The 20,006-nt window shown below is 36.6% G+C and overlaps 2 protein-coding genes across 3 annotated transcripts; both read left to right on the plus strand.

Moving 5' to 3' along the window:
* Positions 1–914: 914 nt before the first annotated feature.
* On the plus strand, positions 915–18,341 carry LOC147411826 (putative disease resistance RPP13-like protein 3). 2 transcript variants are annotated; one of them, XM_086452850.1, is made up of 3 exons: positions 915–1,293; positions 11,989–14,682; positions 16,386–18,341. In XM_086452850.1, exons 2-3 carry the CDS (start codon positions 12,034–12,036, stop codon positions 18,195–18,197), a joined length of 4,461 nt encoding a protein of 1,486 aa, XP_086308976.1. In that variant the 5' UTR covers positions 915–1,293; positions 11,989–12,033; the 3' UTR covers positions 18,198–18,341. The 2 variants fall into 2 exon arrangements, with proteins under 2 accessions (XP_086308976.1, XP_086308969.1); XM_086452843.1 differs by having other exon boundaries at positions 915–1,277.
* On the plus strand, positions 18,197–19,027 carry LOC147411827 (putative disease resistance protein At1g59780). The gene has a single exon (XM_086432460.1). The coding sequence runs from the start codon at positions 18,197–18,199 to the stop codon at positions 19,025–19,027; it is 831 nt and encodes a 276-aa protein (XP_086288586.1).
* The last annotated feature ends 979 nt before the right edge of the window (positions 19,028–20,006 follow it).

A 20,006-nucleotide genomic window follows, 5' to 3' on the forward strand; every position in this document is an offset into this window, starting at 1 on the left:
GGCTTATTAGTTGGAGAAAAATTTGTGGTAAGAGTATAGGTTAAGCAGGTAAGCTGTTTGGACTTTACTCTTTTGGGCTGTCAATGGATAGTCGAAATCCGAATCCAAATTCAAATTCGAATCTGAAAAATCGGGTATTATCTGAAATTTTTGAATATTGAATTCGAATTCGGATGTTATTTTAGGATTCAAATTAGTTTCGGATACGAATTCGGATATTGCAAATTCTAATATATATATATATATGGGTCAGGTTCAAACGACAACCATTTCTACACACATATAGACAACGTGTTTTGTCTTATATGGGCAAAAATGTTTGGAATGGGCTGATTTTTTGTGAGGATGATCTCTGTGGTGAGGAGATCATCCTTGCCAAAAATCAGCTCATTATGGAACTTCTAGACCATCCAATTTTTGTTGAAAAATTATAGACCGTCCAATTTTTGTAAATCAATTTTGATGAGGTTACAAGTTTTGGAATGGGATGATTTTTTGCCAGGATGATCTCCTCGTCACAGAGATCATCCTCACAAAAAATCAACTCATTCCAAACATTTTTGCCCATATAAGACAAACACGTTGTCTATACGTGTGTCGCAATGTGTGTTGCAGGAACCCGACCCTATATATATATATATATATATATATATATATGCTAAACAGCTGTTTTCCTCTTTTCAAAAGTTAAAGACATTTATTTGTCTTTCACTTATTATACGACGGATCTTGCACACACACGAACGGTGGTTATCTACGCATGCAATTAAAAGACACTTTCCAACTGATTCACACGATTGAGACTGAATGACTACAAATTTTAGTATATTTCGGTCTTCATCCCTCTAAAAAATTTTATTTAAAAAAAAACAAAAACTAAACTCAGAAACAAAACATACTTTCTTTCACTCTCTCATTTCTGATCAATCTCTTCTCCAAAACTTCGGCTCTCTTCTCCAAAGCTTCTTCCTTTGCATAGAGATCCGAATGAACCCTCTTTTCTCTTTTTTTTTTTTCTCTCTTTCTCTCTCTCACACTCTCAGCGAAGCATATTCTCCACTCTTCGTCTTTTATATACAAATCCGATCGAACCCTCTTCTCCACTCTCCATTGTTCGCTCAAACCAAATCAATGAGATGAAGCAAAAAAAAAAAAGTAACGCAGAAGAAGGAGACAAATTTATGATAAATTTTCACAAAGGATGCACCGTGACATCTTTGCTAAAGAGGGGCTGTGTGTTTCATCTCTGCTAAACGGGGACGTACTCTTTGCCACGGGTAAATTTTGCTTGAGGTTACTTCTTCTTCTCTCTCCCATCTCCAATCTCAACCCAAAAACCCTTGATTTTCCCTTAAATTACACTTTTCTTGCAATCGGATTTTTATACAATTTTGCAATCGAACTCAAATTGAATAATATTGGATATCACAAATTGAATTCGAATCGGATAATATCGGATATTCGATATAATTCATTCGGATGCAAATTCGAATATTGGTTAGTGATATCTGATCAGATTCGAATTCGAATTCGGATATCACTATTTTTTTTCAGATTCGAATTCTGATATAACATTATCCGATCAGATACCTATCCATTGATGACAGTCTCTTTTTTTATTAATAACTTTGGCCATCTATTAAATGTTTGAGATAATCCCCACTTGTGTTTTCAAAGCCCTAGATCTAGCAATGTATATATATGATGACATAAATTGGAAACAATCAAGAAAAATCAAAATATACATGTTTCAGTTATGCCTTGGGCCGTATAATCAATAAATTTTGATTATGAGCATATATATGAGTTACTAACGTTGAAAGTCAGAATCTATAGAAGTCCATTTGTTGCTAGAAGAACCAAATAGTGAGGCCGTAGGAATGGTTTATTTAAAACAGAGAGATTAATGGGATGTCTCATCTGATCAGATCAAGGTAAATTCTTTTAATCAGTAGTAATGGTAGATCAGAGAAGAGACGATCTGGGTATCACTTGCCTCTCCAATTGGTACGAAGTTTAAATGGGTATGGAGAAAATAATTGACATAGATAATGACTCCCATAAAAATGCAATTCAAATTTGTTTTTCCATTGCCATCTTTTTTTTTTCTTCGGTATTGCATTCTACAGTTTTAGAATTAAGGAAAACAATTCTTGGAAACACAATTCGTTTCAATTAGGAATATTTATAAAAATGTGATCAACTTTTGACAAATTTACGATTCCAGCTCACTATTCATTTTAAGTACCAAAATGTGTACGGTTACGCTATGAGAGGTTTTTAAGTGCCAATTTCATAGGTTTCAGGTGACTTTCTCACATGTTTTGCTACTTTTCGCGAGATTGTCACTTTGGGGGGAAAAGCAACGAGTTTATCACTTCAAACCTGTGATCTCGTCACTTGAAAAATCTGCGATTTTGCACAATCACGTTTTGGTAATTAAAATGAGTAGTGAGCCGAAATCGTACATTCGTTAAAAGTTGGCCACGAAATGGTAATTTACCATTTAAATTATCATTTAAAGTTGTCCAATAGTACTTAAGCTATAAACTAGGGAAAATTACTTAAAGGACTCTCGTGGAGGGACTTCTTTCTAAATGGTTCCTAAGTTTTAAGCGGTTGTTTGGCAGAACATTTACTAAAATTTTTCTTTCTAAATGGTCAATTGCCCTCATCTTTCTTCTAAATTTTTGGGTGAAAATCGATCAATAATGATTCTTTTGGATTGAAATCATTTAAATAAATCGTTACCTCAAGTTTTTAATCGATCTTTCCATGTATTTTAATCAGAAAAAACTCGAAAATTCAACGAGGGTCCTTTCAGTAAGTTTCCCTATAAACTATTGCATTAAAATATGATTAATCATTTATTAATTCTAGATAACCATTGACTTCTTTTTCTATGCCCACTTGGTCCTCGAGCGTTCTCTCGTGTTTGGATTAATCATTTATGATTAAATTATTGCATTAAAATATGATTAACCATTTATGATTAAACTATTGCATTAAAATATGATTAACCATTTATTCATTCTAGATAACCATTGACTTCTCTTTCTATACCCACTTGGTCCTAGAGCGTTCTCACTTGTATTTGGATTAGGTGGTTATGGCTTTGCTTATTAAGGTTTTTTGAACCAAATTATGGGGATGTATGTTATGTAGTTGGACCCATTCTCTATATTTATTTTATCGATGCAAATTATTTATTTTGGTCTGAATATCATTTATAATCTTTGTTCATTGGCTAATTGTATAATTCCAAAAAAAAATTTGAATCCTAATAAAATGACTCGTTAGGTGGCATACTCAATCGATTCACTGACGTGGACAAGTTTGGAAACCGTAGATCATTCCACCTCGGGATACACAGCTCCGTCGAGAGATTTTTTATGGGGAACATCAATCGTGTATACCAAGGCATACGTTTTGAACTTGTCCACACCAATGAGTCGATTAAGTATGCCACCTGGTGAATCATTTTATCACAACTTTTTTTTTTTTAATTTTTTATTATTTTTTATAGAGTTCAAAGCAGTTGCAATGTACCCATCACAGTAGCCTAGAGAGTGGTTATCGAGAATAATTAATTATCTTTGAATGCAATAGGTTATGTGCTTAATTAAATAAGCAGTTTTTAAGTTTCTATATATCGCAAATATATGGGATCTATTTCATATGCCAATTATGTTATGAGCTTGGCTTACTTTATGCGGTGCTCGACATTGGTCTGTAGCCTTCTTTATTTCAATGCCATCAAAGTGATTTAGAATGTAGACCTCGATTTTTAACCAATAATCTGTAAATCACTTTTGATGGATTTAGAAATTTCAGATTTAACTGATTTTTTGTGAGGATGATCTTCTCATCATAGGGATCATCCACACTAAAAAGCAGCTCAATCCGAAATTTTTAACCCATATTTGGAAAAATAATTATTCTTACATATGTTTTTACTTATATCCTTTGAACGCCCCCCCTCAAAGGATATAAGTATATATTTAATATGATCAAATTAAACCTCAAGCGGTTAAATTGAGGTCCAACCAATTAAATAAAATTTTGGTTCGATTATTAATCCGGTTTTTGAAGAGTTGAAAGTAATTATTAGATTAAATTAGGGGACAATGACCCCAAAGACTTATTTTTTTTAAAATATGTACCAAAAAGTCCTTTCTGAAAAAATATAGACTTTTTAATACCCATTTTATCAAATATTAGTCTAAAAAGGATTTTTAAAGCGAAAATATTGCAATTACCCTTTCAACGAATTTTTAAGTTTAAAGAAACGTGTTTATTTGAGAATATTTGAAGTAATCCTATGTTTTAAAATTAATGACATGACCTTTGACTTTAGTCATCTCTTATATAACATTAAAAAAAAATACCTAAATATATATATATATATATATATATATATATATATATATATATATATATATATATATATGGGAAATGTTCAGCAAAACATTTTTCAAAACATGGGTTAGAGATTTTGGAATTGGCTGATTTTTGGTGAGGATGATCTCTACGATGAGGAGATCATCATCACCAAAAATCAAACCCATTCCAAAATTTCTAACCCCATCAAAAATGGTTTATAAAAAATGGACGGTTCACGATTTTTCAACTTGTAAACATGGGGCTAGAAGTTTTGGAATGGGCTGATTTTTGGTGAGGATGATCTCCTCACCGTAGAGATCATCCTCACCAAAAATCAGCCCATTCCAAAACCTGTAACCCATGTTTTGAAAAATGTTTTGCCAAAATGTTTGTTGCTGAACGGGACCCTATATATATATATATATAGGGAAATGTTCAGCACCCTAAGTTTTACCACACACTTTAACAAACGTTTTTTGTCCTACATGGGTTAGAAGTTTTGGAATGAGCTGATTTTTGGTGAGGATGATCTCTATGATTAGAAGATCATCCTCCCCAAAAATCAGCCCATTCCGAAATGTTTAGCCCCATGTTTACACGTTGAAAAATTGTGGACCGTCCATTTTTTGTAAATCAATTTTGATGGGGTTAGAAGTTTTGGAATGAGCTGATTTTTGGTGAGGATGATCTCCTCACCATAGAGATCATCCTCACCAAAAATCAGCTCATTCCGAAACTTCTAACCCATGTAAGACAAAACGCGTTTGTTAAAGTGTGTGGTAAAACTTAGGGTGCCGAACGGGACCCATATATATATATATATATATATATATATATATATATATATATATATATATATATATATGTAGGGTCTCGTTCAATGGCCAACAGTTTGGCAAACATTTTGGCAAACACTTTTTTAAAACATGGGTTAGAGTTCTTGGAATGGGCTGATTTTTGGTGAGGATGATCTCTACGGTGAGGAGATCATCCTCACCAAAAATCAGCTCATTCCAAAACTTCTAGCCCCAGTTTACAAGTTGAAAAATCGTGAACCGTCCATTTTTGTAAATCATTTTTGATGGGGTTAGAAGTTTTGGAATGGGCTGATTTTTGGTGATGATGATCTCCTCACTGTAGAGATCATCCTCACCAAAAATCAGCCCATTCCAAGACCTCTAACCTATGTTTTGAAAAATGTGTTTGCCAAACTGTTGGATATATATATATATATATATATTATATATATATATATATATATATATATATATATATATATATATATGGGGACGGTTCGAGGGACGTGTTAGAAAACATATCAGAAGCCTATGTTTCTCGTGCGTTAGATATTGAGAAAACAACGGTTGAGATCTACACTTGTAATTAAAAGAGACTTTACAGCTGGTTTGGACGATATGACTGAATGACAGCATATTTCAGTATAATTCGGTCTTCATCCCTCTAAAAGTTTTTATTTAAAAAAAAATTAAAAATAAAATTAAAAACAAAACATCACGTTTACTCTTTCATTTTTAGTCTCTCTTCTCCAAAGCTTTGACCTGTACATACATATATTTTTTATCCAAATTCAGTTTGATTAGCTATCAAATGGGAAACTTTTTGGAAACCCAAATCCTTGATCTGGATTCTGAGCAATTAGATCAGGATGGATTGGATTTTGGGACTGATCTAAACCATTGACAGCCTAGAAAACCCTCTTTAAAAACCCACTCATTCACTGAATTTTATCATAGTTGAACTATTTTTTAAATCTTTATTTCCAGTATAACAAATCAAATACGTGATGTATTATGAACTAAAAGCATCAAATCTGTTACAAATTTATGAGAAATGCATTGAATGTTTAGAGTTCGTCCTTACGAGGAAGACGATCCTTTAGGAGAGCACTTGATGAAAAAAAAATGCCTCCATGGCTATCCCACACAGCCCCTCTTTAGCAGAACTGTCACAGTTAATCCTTATGATTTACTTTGTGAAAATTTATAAATAATTTGTCTCTTCCATGGCTATCCCACACAGCCCCTCTTTGGGTTTTCTGTCGAGATGAATGGGTTGGGTTTTCTATCAAGACTCGAGAGAGAGAGAGAGAGAGAGAGAGAGAGTTCAGTCGATCGAGAGAGAAGAGAGATGATTTTCAGTCGTTCTATTGAGACGAAGGGTTGGGTTCTCTGTTGAGAGAGAGAGATGATGTCAATTGAAACAGTAAGTTTGTTTTTAAAAAAAATAAAACGAGGGAGTTTTCTCTAAAATTCTAAAACTTAAATTTTAATTTGGACAGCTGTAAAGTTTCTTTTAATTATAAGTGTAGATCTCAACCGTTGTTTTCTCAATATCTAACGCACGAGAAACATAGGCTTCTCATATGTTTTCTAACACGTCCCTCGAACCGTCCCCTATATATATATATAGGGTCCCGTTCAGCACCCTAAGTTTTACCACACACTTTAACAAACGTGTTTTGTCTTACATGGGTTAGAAGTTTTGGAGTGGGCTGATTTTTGGTGAGGATGATCTCTATGGTGAGGAGATCATCCTCACCAAAAATCAGCTCATTCCAAAACTTCTAACCCCATCGAAAATGGTTTACAAAAAATGGACGGTCCACGATTTTTCAACGTGTAAACATGGGGCTAAACATTTCGGAATGGGCTGATTTTTGGGGAGGATGATCTTCTAATCATAGAGATCATCCTCACCAAAAATCAGCCCATTCCAAAACTTATAACCCATGTAGGACAAAAAACGTTTGTTAAAGTGTGTGGTAAAACTTAGGGTGCTGAACATTTCCCATATATATATATATATATATATATGGGTAGCGTTCAAGGGCAAACTTTTTGGCAAAACATTTTTCAAAACATGAGTTAGAGGTTTTGGAATGGGCTGATTTTTGGTGAGGATGATCTCTACGGTGAGGAGATCATCCTCACCAAAAATCAACCCATTTCAAAACTTCTAACCCCATCAAAAACAGTTTACAAAAAATGGACGATCCACGATTTTTCAACTTGTAAACATGGGTTAGAAGTTTTGGAATGGGCTGATTTTTGGTGAGGATAATCTCCTCACCGTAGAGATCATCCTCATCAAATATCAGCCCATTCCAAAACCTCTAACTCATGTTTTGAAAAATGTTTTGCCAAAAAGTTTGCTAAAAAGTTGGCCATTGAACGCCCCCCTATATATATATATGGTAGCGTTCAATGGCAAACTTTTTGAGAAAACATTTTTCAAAACATGGGTTAGAGGTTTTGGAATGGGTTGATTTTTGGTGAGGATGATCTCTACAGTGAGGAGATCATCCTCACCAAAAATCAGCCCATTCCAAAACTTCTAACCCATGTTTACAAGCTGAAAAATCGTGGACCGTCCATTTTTTGTAAACTGTTTTTGATGGGGTTAGAAGTTTTGGAATGGGCTGATTTTTGGTGATGATGATCTCCTCACCGTAGAGATCATCCTCACCCAAAATCAGCCCATTCCAAAACCTCTAACCCATGTTTTGAATATATATATGGTAGCGTTCAATGGCAAACTTTTTGGCAAAACATTTTTCAAAACATGGGTTAGAGGTTTTGGAATGGGCTGATTTTTGGTGAGGATGATCTCTACGGTGAGGAGATCATCCTCACCAAAAATCAGCCCATTCCAAAACTTCTAACCCATGTTTACAAGCTGAAAAATCGTGGACCGTCCATTTTTTGTAAACTATATTTGATGGGGTTAATAGTTTTGGAATGGGCTGATTTTTGGTGATGATGATCTCCTTACCGTAGAGATCATCCTCACCAAAAATCAGCCCATTCCAAAACCTCTAACCCATGTTTTGAATATATATATGGTAGCGTTCAATGGCAAACTTTTTGGCAAAACATTTTCAAAACATGGGTTAGAGGTTTTGGAATGGGCTGATTTTTGGTGAGGATGATCTCTACGGTGAGGAGATCATCCTCACCAAAAATCAGCTCATTCCAAAACTTCTAACCCATGTTTACAAGCTGAAAAATCGTGGACCGTCCATTTTTTGTAAACTATTTTTGATGGGGTTAGAAGTTTTGGAATGGGCTGATTTTTGGTGATGATGATCTCCTTACCATAGAGATCATTCTCACCAAAAATCACCCCATTCCAAAACTTCTAACTTATGTTTTGAAAAATGTTTTGCCAAAAAGTTGGCCATTGAACGCCCCCTATATATATATATATATATATATGGGAAATGTTTAGCACCAAACATTTTGGCAAAATATTTTTTAAAACATGGGTTAGAAGTTTTGGAATGGGCTGATTTTTGATGAGGATGATCTCCTCACCGTAGAGATCATCCTCACCAAAAATCAGCCCATTCCAAAACTTCTAACCACATAAAAAATGATTTACAAAAAATGGACGGTCCACTATTTTTCAACTTATAAACATGAGGCTAGAAGTTTTGGAATGGGCTGATTTTTTGTGAGGATGATCTCCTCATTGTAGAGATCATCCTCACCAAAAATCAGCTCATTCCAAAACTTCTAACCCATGTAGGACAAAAATGGTTGGCTAAAATGTTGGCCAAAATGATATATATATATATATATATATATATATATATATATATATATATATATATATACATCATTGGTTTCTCTTTCCAAAACTAGTGACTGTTAACTCACATAGATGATGACGATTAGTATGGTTATCATCAAATTAATTTGATCTTATGTATATTAGATTTATTAAAAAATATAAATAATTTTAAATAATTAAAACATTATTTCAAAACTCGACTTGAATGTTCATCAAATTAATTCAACTAAAGAATAAGCAAGTTTACTTAAATGAGTCAAATAAAATTATATTGAATTTATAAATATATTTTAAAAATTAATAATATTTAAATTTTTTTTCTCAAAAATCCAAATAAATTGCTCAAAATTTTTATTTGACTAAGTGTATTTTTAAATTAAAAAACTTTGTAAAATTGTTAAAAGGGTATTTTAGATTTTTTCTAAAAATCTCCAAAATATCTTAAATAGGTGAATATTTTATTAAGTGGGACTTAAATGATCCGTATTCTTTTCAAAGGGACTAATGGGTACATAATCTCAATAAAAAGTCCCTTACATTCATTGTCCCTTAAATTAAGAGAGATACTATCGCCACACAAATTTAAAATCCCCAACAAACAATATGGGGTGTGAGGAGTAAATCTGTCATCTTCTCATCTTTCGACCAAGAAAAAAACAAGTTGAATGAGGCACTCTCTCTCTCTCTCTCTCTTTCTTTCTCTCTCGGAACACCTCCTCCATCATTCCCTCCAACGACGCTAGTGCCATTGTTGATCTGTGGATCTATAGTCTCATTTTCTCTAATATAAGAATAATTAATTTTAGACCCTGTTGAATATTTTCAAAAATAAAATAAGTTTTGTGGTTTATTAATTTGTTTTTTCTAAGGTTAGATTTTTGAGGTTTTTGTGTATATAAGGTTAGTCCCACATTACTCAAAAATAAGATAGTGGTATACCTTATAAGTAGTAGTCAACATAGTTAGTTGTATTTGTGTCACACCTTTAAGGTTTTGATCCAGTGCTTCGAGGTAGGGCTCGCACGTGCGAAAGGGCGATTAAGAACTTTGAGACGCACTTTGCACTTTATACTTATGCATCGTCGCGAGGAGCTGGGGAGCCTTAAAATTTTTGGGATACGAAACCATCCAACGATTGTGGTTGATCCGTCACGTATGTTGAATCGGGTGCGATCAGCACCGCACAATCAAGTTAGTATCTGATCGGATACGATGTATCGATATAGTACCTGATCAAGAACGATCAGGTGCGTTAGATCAAGTTAGTACCCGATCAAAAATGATCCGATGCATTGGATCAAATTGGTATCCGATCATAATCGATCAAGTGTATTGGTTCATGATTTGTATCCGATCAGGGACGATCGAATCCGTTAGATCAAATGGCAACTGATTGGACACGATCAAAACCACTAGATCATACAGATTCAACTAAAAGGTGTTGATTAAAATGCATAAGACACATACCTTCGATAAGGTGCAATCTAGATCATTAGATCTCAAATCAAAAATAATCCAACGGTTATTAAACCAAGAAACATTAAATCATGACTCTTGATCAACATACACAAAAATAGATATAAAAAGTCAATTAGAATTCAAATTTCTTCACTGAAAATTTATGTGTTCTCCTTTCTCTAAACTTAAGCTATAAGCATCATTAGTTTCTTATTTTTTCGAGTGTTCTAGACTAAATCAAACTATACATAAACCGATTTAGTAGAGTGTAGACTTATTTGTATCTTAAAGGCATTTGTTCGTTGATCCCTTTTGTACTGTGGTTCAATCAGTAGGGAAAAATATTTTTTTAAAAAGATCGAATCAAATTCGAGTCTAGAAGTTATTTTTCTTCCTTCATTGAATTACTCCCGTTCTAAAAATAAAAATTTTCCAACAAATCCAAGATTCTCAATGTCCATAAAAATGTAGAAGAGATCGTCCTCAAGTCCAATCTCTTTGAAACTAGTTGTGGAGGCAGCGAAGGGATCTCCAGGAAGATCTAGGTCGTTAGGGAATCGAAAATTCACCTCGCAATGTGCCCTTCTATGGTGAGAGTCTGTAAAAGAGGTGATGGAGTTTCCAAGCATCGATGTCTCTGTTGTATTTTGGAATTTTGGGAGTGTGGTTTATGGTTTTGTAGTTTTGTATTTTTTTGCAAAAATAACTTATATATATTTTTATTTTTCATTTCAATCACTAGAGATTCAAGTAGGGGTCCCGTTCAGCAACAAACATTTTGGCAAAACATTTTTCAAAACATGGGTTAGAGGTTTTGGAATGGGCTGATTTTTGGTGAGGATGATCTCTACGGTAAGGAGATCATTCTCATCAAAAATCAGCCCATTCCAAAACTTCTAACCCCACTTTACAAGTTGAAAAATCGTGGATCGTCCATTTTTTGTAAACCATTTTTGATGGGGTTAGAAGTTTTGGAATGGGCTGATTTTTGATGATGATGATCTCCTCACCGTGGAGATCATCCTCACCAAAAATCAGCCCATTCTAAAACCTCTAACCCATGTTTTAAAAAATGTTTTGTCAAAATGTTTGTTGCTGAACATTTTCCTTCAAGTAGTTACTTACTTGAATCTATGGGTAATTTTTTTTACTTGAATATATGTTGATTTAAAAGGCATAAAAGGTGTTTGATGAATTATATAAGAGAAAAATAGATGCAATGAAATCCGCACGGTTTCTCGTAGCTTTATTAGTTAAAAATAAAATTGATGAGAGTCTCACTATAAAGCCGCTTGTTGACTTGACAGGGTTTGATGTCACATACAGAGATTTTCGCTTCATCATCTTGACAGTACTTCAACAATTTTCACTTCCATCTCAGATTTGGTTTTTTTCGTCTTAGAGCATTAGTGTGTAATAATAAAAAAACAGTGTGCCCGTTTCTTTATTCAATAAATGATGTGCACATTCTATTTTATTGGTGTGACACATGTAATTTTATCAATTGGTGTGGCAATAACAATTCCCTAAATTAAAGTTGAAACTTTCCTGCAGATACATACATCTGTCGAAGAAGCAGATTTGATTATTGGAGCTGAGATGGCCGAAGCTGTTGTCTCTTTAGCCTTGGAGAAACTAAACCAGCTGCTATTAAGCGAAACAGATTTGATTCTTGAAGTGAAGGATGAAATGAAGTCCCTCTTTGATGGGCTGAAAATGACGCAGGCCTTCTTCAGGGACTGTGAGCGGGTACCTCAACTCAGAGAACCTGTACAGATGCTCCTAAACGAACTCAGAGATTTAGCTTTTGATGCTGAGGATATTATTAACACATATGTCATTTCCACCACACAAGATAGTAGGAGGGATGGACTTTGTAAGATCTTTTGCTTCGGCAAACTGAAAAAGAAGCATTATTTTGCATGTCGGATCAAGGATATCTTGGAGAAGATGGAACATGTTTTGCATAATAGAGAGAGGTTGGGGATTGGAACAGAGAAGGCTTCAGATCAAGATCAAGCAGAGCACCGGTTTCGCAGGGGGGATCATATTGTCGAGAATGTTGTGGGCTTTAAGGCTGAGGCAAAGACGTTGGTGGAGCGGCTGATCGGAAGTGGAGGAGGAGGGCAGCCAGCAGAACTCGCCATCATTTCCATTGTAGGAATGGGAGGCCTGGGTAAAACTACTCTTGCCGGGATGATTTACAATGATTTACAAATAAAGAAAGGGTTCGAAAGTTGTGCATGGGTATATGTGTCTAAAGAATATAGATGCAACGAGGTTCTGCTAAGCATCTTGAAGCAGTTCAGACCAATGACAGAAGATATGGATAGGATGGGGAATGAAGATCTGGGAATGGTGCTCAAAAACTACTTGACAGGCTGGAAATACTTGATAGTCATGGATGATGTCTGGACACCTCAAGTCTGGGAAGACTTCCGTACATTCTTTCCCAACCAGGGGAATGGAAGTAGAGTCATCATCACCACCCGCGATAACGAAGTGGCGGTGCAAGCCAATTCAGGTCGAAGATGCCTTCCGCACTATCTCCGGCATCTAGACAAAGAAGAAAGCTGGGAGCTGTTCCAAAAGAAGGCATTCCCAATCCCAGGCGAAAATTGCACTATTCCACAGTGGGAAGAAATGGGAAGACAGATGGCCGAAAAATGTGGTGGGCTGCCACTAGCCATTGTTGCTTTAGGGGGCATACTATCAATGAGGGAGCTAAACTCATACGAGTGGACAAGAGTTGCCGAACATGTGTATACTTTTCTTGCAAAGTATCCAAATCTGTGTCAAAATACATTGGCTTTAAGCTATGATGCTCTGCCTTATTACTTGAAGCCGTGTTTCCTATATTTTGGTATGTTCCCGAAAGATCATGAAATTCCAGCAAGACAGTTGATCCAACTGTGGATAGCAGAGGGATTTATACAAGTGAAAGAGGGAGAAACACTGGAAGAGACTGCAGAAACATACTTGGAGAAGCTAGTTGTTCGAAGCCTTATTCAAGTGGCAAGTAGGAGGTCGGATAATGGGGTGAAGACGTGTAGTATCCATGTTCTTTTGCATGATCTATGCATTTCTGAAGCTAAAAAAGATAGATTTTTCCAGATTCATGGGCATGAAATGAGTTCTCCTAACCAAAGTAATCCTTGGCGGCTTGCTGGGAATTTTGAGAGTCTCGTAGACATTATTTGCTACCCTTATGCTGTTGCAAGTGTCCGTTCTATCCTTTGTTTCACCGAAAGCTCAGATACCTCTTCAACATCGAAATCTTATAAAATCCTTGATATTTATAAAAATTTGCCACTGCTTAGAGTGCTGAGAATCGAAGGTTCGGATGGTAATCCTTTGCCCAATGACATGGGAAACATGATTTATTTGAAGTACTTTGGGATAAGCAGCAAAACTACTAGCATAAAAATTCCACCATCCATATGCAACAGCTGGAATCTTGAAACTCTTGATATAAGATCAATTTACTTCCCAAATGCACTAGATGGGATTTGGAAGATGAAAAAACTAAGACATGTGTATTTTCAAGGCCAAACTCGTCTGCCTCAGCCGCGGTCATCTTCATCATCAGGATACGATCATGACTCTTCACTAGTGTACCTCCAGACTGTGTCTACCATATGTCCCAGTAGTTGTACACGCCAAGTCTTCTCCAAACTACCCAATCTTTTAAAATTGGGAGTTTGTGGAGATTTAGAATCCTACATTTATGATTTACTGGATAATCTCGTGCTATCGAAGAACCTTCAGTCATTGAAGTTGGTAAGAACCCTCTCTTCCGAATCACTGACAAGAATTCCAAATCATTTGCCACCAATGCTTACCAAGCTCACCTTACGCGACACTGCACTCCGCCAAGATCCCATGCCGGTGTTAGGAAAGCTGCCATACCTTCAGATCCTCAAATTGGTGGGCAATACATACATTGGGATTCAGATGGTTTGTTCAGCAGAAGGATTTCAACGACTCCAATTCTTGCAAGTTGTGAGATCGAAACTATGTGCATTAATATTCGAGAAAGGAGCAATGCCAAACATAAATCATTTGGTTGTCCGTGATTGCGATTTTCTATGTACTTTCGACGAAGAAGATTCGCGGCTGTCTGCCCAGTTGGATGTCAAGAATGTAATAGAACGATGGCAAGAAATAACATCAGCAATAGTTGAAGAAAAAGAAATAAAAGATGCAAGCATATGGCCCATAGGTCCTCATGGTTTCCCCTTTATCAAGGTATGTCCACAGATCCACACGAATTTTGTTATTATTTTTTTTCCTATCTAGGCAAAGAGTATGACACAACTACAATTTTGTTATACATGTTCAAAAGCCCAAAAAAGAAAATTATAATCATTCTTCCATAGAAAACAACTGTCACCCTAATGAATTAGGATTAGCATCCTACAAACATAAAACTACGATTTTTCCCTTTGGCTTGGAGGTTTTGCCCCTGGACCCCTAATAGGAGGGGGGGCACTGCCCCCCTGCAACCCTCCAACGGAAAAGAAGCTACTCTCTATCTTTATTTGAGCCTGAAAATGGAGTACAATTGCTCCATCCATGCATATCAGTACCATCATGCTGCAAAAAATACAACAGAGCACACATAATCAACATGGATGGTGCTAAGTGTGAGGTGAGTTCCACCTTCATAGAATTAGTAAACTCATGTTGAATGATCCAAAATTCTGGCTCCACCTATCCTATTTTGAATGGCGAGGCGCAACATTGTAAATGCAAATCTATACACCAATTCATAGGTATTCTTTGAATGCTGAAATTTACTGCGTTGGACACTGCGCTGATGTTGTAGTGTATAGAAAACCATTGATTTCTTTTGCACTGTATCTTGAGGTCAATGATTTTCTGCACACTACCACATCAGTGCAGTGTCCAAGGAAGTCAGTTTAGAACGACTCTTTCCCTCTTATCTCAGCCGTATGTTTGAGGTCTGATGAAAAGGTATCCATATGAAATGTATTTAGAGGCTCTGTTCAGATGCTAGGGATTCCTTAGAGAAGGTATCCCTAGAAAAACTGTACTAATCGCTAGACAAGTTAAGTAATTGACTTTATTTTTACCTAGTTGACACGAGAAATTTGTGCTATGGAATTTTGGGGCTAAATCATCTCAAAATCTAAGTAAATATAGTCAGTTCAATGAAATTGTTTTTTCTCAAAAACCAATCACATGAGTCCGCGGACGTGGCACGTAGTGGAGAGCTTGTGAGCACTGTGACGAAAAAGTCTCTGAGCAAAAAATCTCTCCAACTCATCTAGTACAAAAACTACAATAAAAACCCCACTCTTTTTATAGGTTTTTAGGTGCAATCAAATGCTCAAATTCATTTTATTTTCCTTGACCAATTTTTCCAAGGAATCTATTTGTACATTCCGTTGAAAATAATTGAATCCCCACATTCAAACAGACCCCGAATAAATAATCCCATTTGTAGGTGGGAACAAGATAATATAGGCTATGAGAAAGACCTCCACCATTTACAATTAGAAAATCACTTCACTTACGTAGTAAGATTTGAAATCTTACTATGACTTGTTGAGCTCAAATGGATTGCCACATTGGCAATCCATACACCACATCCCTCTATACGGGACGGTTCAAGGGACAACAATGGTGACAACGGTTTTTGTCTTGTATGGGTTAGAAGTTTCGGAATGGGCTGATTTGGTGAGTAGATCATCCTCACCAAAAATCGGCCTATTCCGAAACTTCTAACCCCATGAAAAGTGATTTACAAAAAACGGTTGTCACAATTGTTGTCTCTTGAAGGCTTGAACTGTCCCAATATATATATATACTTTGGACTTGATCCAAGGTGTTGAAAATGGATGGCTACTGAACTCCCACCAAACTCCCAAATTTAAAATTAAAATTCAACTATGAAGTAAGCTTCTTGAAATTAACTTCGTATACAGATGGATCGAAATCGATTGGGCTCAGAGATGGCCAATACTGGTGTTGTCTCTTTTCTCTTGGAGGACCTAAGCCAACTGCTACTAAAAGAAGCAGATTTGGTTCTTGGAGTGAAGGATGAGGTGCAGTCTCTCTGTGATCAACTCAAACTAATGCATCCCATCATCATGGACTGTGAGCGGGTATACCGAGACGACGAAAATGCAAAGATATTCCTAAACAATATCAGAGATCTTTCTTATGATGCCGAGGATACTATCTACACATATGTCATTTCCATTGCACAAGATAGGGGCTCTTCTAGAACCATTCACAATATAAAAATGAGGCATAAAGTTGCACAAAAGATTGTGGACATAAACAAGAGGATGGAAGAATTTTATTTTAATAAAGATAAGTTTGGGATAGGAATAAAAAAGGCTTCAGAAGCATCAGAGGAGCACCCGCCTCGTGTTATCAAGGAAGAGGATATTGTGGGCTTTAAGGATGAGGCAAATACGTTGAAGGATGAGGCAAATATTGTGGGCTTGAAGGATGAGGCAAATACGTTGGTGGATGAGGCAAATATTGTGGGCTTTAAGGATGAGGCAAATACGTTGTTGGAGCAGCTTATTGGAGGGAAGTCAGAACGTGTCGTCATTTCCATCGTAGGAATGGGTGGCTTAGGCAAGACTACTCTGGCCAAGAAGATTTACAGTCATCAAAGCATTAGGAATGGCTTCCAATGCCGTGCATGGGTGACAGTGTCTCAAGAATATAAACCAACCAAGATTCTGCAGAGCCTCATAAAACACTTTATAAGAATCCCAGAAGATATGGAGATGATGAGTGAGGAAGAGCTGGGAAAGGTGCTCAAGAACTGCTTGACGGGCCGCAAATACTTGGTAGTCATGGATGACGTCTGGATACCTGAAGTCTGGCAAGACTTGAATTCATTTTTTCCTAACCAGGGGAATGGAAGCAGCAGAATCATGATCACGACCCGCAATAACGAAGTCGCTATGCAAGCCAATCCAGTACCAAACTGCCCTCCGCATTATCTACGCTATCTAGACGAGGAAGAAAGCTGGGAGCTATTCCGAAGTAAAGCATTCCAAGGTGAAAATTGCTCTCCACAGTTGGAAGAAGTAGGAAGACAGATGGCAGAAAAATGTGGTGGGCTGCCACTAGCCGTTGTTGCTTTAGGGGGCTTACTATCAGAAAAGGAGCCAAACTTCAACAAGTGGAGAGAAGTTGCCAAACATGTGGATACTTTTCTTGCTGAGCAATCTAGTCTGTGTCAAAATAGATTGGCTTTAAGCTATGATGCTCTGCCTTATTACTTGAAGCCGTGTTTCCTATATTTTGGTATGTTCCCAAAAGATCATGAAATTCCAGCAAGACAGTTGATCCAACTGTGGATAGCAGAGGGATTTATAGAAGTGACTGATGGAGAAATACTGGAAGATACTGCAGAAACATACTTGGAGAAGCTAATTCATCAAAGCCTTATACAAGTGGCAACTAGGAGGACAGATTATGGGGTGAAGACGTGTCGTATCCATGTTCTTTTGCATGATCTAAGCATTTCTGAAGCTCAAAAAGAGAGATTTTTCCAGATTCATGGGCCTGAAATAAATTCTCCTACCCCAAAAAATCATCTGCGACTTGCTGGGAATTATGACACTCTGTACACATCATTTGCAACCCCTATGCTGCTGCAAAAGTCCGCTCTCTCCTTATATTCACTGGAAGATCAGATACCTTGGGATCGGGTGCTTATGATAAGTATAGTTTTGTTGATATTTATAAAAAATTTCCATTTCTTAGAGTGATGAGGATCGAACATTCATCAACGGCGGGTAATGCTTTGTGCGGTGAAATGACAGGAAAGCTGATTCATTTGAGGTACTTTAGGATGAGTAGCGAAATTTCCCTCGTAAAAATTCCTCCCTCCATATGCGAGGCTTGGAATCTTCAAACTCTTGATATAAGATCGAGATGCCTCCCCAATGCCCCAGACGAGATTTGGAAGATGAAAAACTTAAGGCATATACATTTCCAAGGCCAGACTCGTCTGCCCCAACCATCAAATGACAATGACTCCTCGCTAGAGTACCTTCAGACTCTGTCCACCATATGTCCCAGCAGTTGTTCAAGCCAACTCTTCTCCAAAGTACCCAATCTTTTAAAATTGGGAGTTTGTGGGGATTTAAAACCCCACATGGAAACTTTGTTCAATAATCTCATTATATTGAAGAACCTTCAATCGTTGAAGTTGATAAGAACAACCCTCTCCTCCAAACCACCGACGAGAATTCTAAGTGGGTTGCCACAAAGCCTTACCAAGATCACCATATGTGATACTTCACTACGCCAAGATCCCATGCCCGTGTTGGGCAAGCTACCAAACCTTCAGATACTCAAATTGGTGGGTGATGCATACTACGGGAGTTGGCTGATTTGTTCACCTAAAGGATTTCCACAACTCCAACTCTGGAATATTGTGAGATCAAAAGTACGTTATTTAATAATCAATGAAGGAGCAATGAAAAAATTAAATCGTTTGGTTGTACGTGACAGCCCTTCTTTGAATTTGGAGAAGGCAATGCCACAGCTTACTGCTCAGCAGGTGGTTGTTGAGCACACATTATCAACGTACTGAGAGGTTGTTATGGTTGGTGTGAGCGCGTGTGTCAAGTAAGTTCCACGATGATATTCTTTTTGCTAATCTCTCCTACTTTATCCTCAGTTTATATCATATAGATGCTTAATGGCTAAAAATCTCTCAAGTATAATTTGTAGCTTCTCACTCTGTTTTTTCCATTATGATCAGAAGGGATGGTTGGGTCAACAAGCAATCAGGGTGTCTTGCTTCTAGGCAGACCTTCTAACCCAAGCCCCACCTCTATAGTCGAGGAACACTCCAACTACCTGGCTTCCATGTCAAGTCACTTCCAAGAAGCCCCTCCCATTTGTTCACATGCAACCTCCAGTGTTACTCGCCATGTCACTAGCCATGTGGAGGAGAAGGGAGTTGGGGGACCATTGGATGGGCATCCTCAAGCATCTGGTGGCGCATTGAGTTTTTTCATCAATTGGCTGATATTTAATGAGGGAAGAAGTGTTTTCTGTTGGCTTTTATTTTCTTTATCTTTTTTTTTCTCTCTTTTAGTTCAGTAGTTAAATCAAGTTGGCTTGCCTCAGTTTTCGCGAACTATCTGTTATTTCCTGTTCCATAACCGTGGGATTAAAGGACATTAAGGCAGAAATCTCCATGTGGTAGGTGGATTTACAGTACTTAATTGGATTTCAATAGAAATGTTCAATATTCCTTTGGGAATCATTTCAACAAACCTTAATGTCCATGTAACTCTAAGAAGACAATGTTGTATTTTATTAGATTCAATTTAATCTAAAAATGATTTTACTTTTTCACCAAATTGTATGCATGATCTGTTCTGGTCATATGTCAATGACCTATGCTCATTGCACAAATTTGGATTGTTCATAATTGAAGACATTTTGTATGAAACAATTCTAACCAGTAAAAATACTCCAGCCGATGATCCAAACTGTTGCACAAGTTCATTGTTTATACAGTTCCAAACAATAATAATAATAATAATAATGTGCTTTCAAAC

Source organism: Akebia trifoliata, chromosome 1 (assembly GCF_017979445.1).
Source record: "Akebia trifoliata isolate Shusen 1 chromosome 1, ASM1797944v1, whole genome shotgun sequence".
Taxonomy (NCBI): Eukaryota; Viridiplantae; Streptophyta; class Magnoliopsida; order Ranunculales; family Lardizabalaceae; genus Akebia; species Akebia trifoliata.

What these genes read in the sequence shown, in the direction of transcription:
- LOC147411826 (XM_086452850.1), top strand. Translation starts at nt 12,034, where the DNA reads ATGGCCGAAGCTGTTGTCTCTTTAGCCTTGGAGAAACTAAACCAGCTG. An exon ending in ATGGTTTCCCCTTTATCAAG is followed by an intron (nt 14,683 to 16,385) that starts GTATGTCCACAG and finishes CTTCGTATACAG; the next exon opens with ATGGATCGAAATCGATTGGG.
- LOC147411827 (XM_086432460.1), top strand. Translation starts at nt 18,197, where the DNA reads ATGAGGATCGAACATTCATCAACGGCGGGTAATGCTTTGTGCGGTGAA.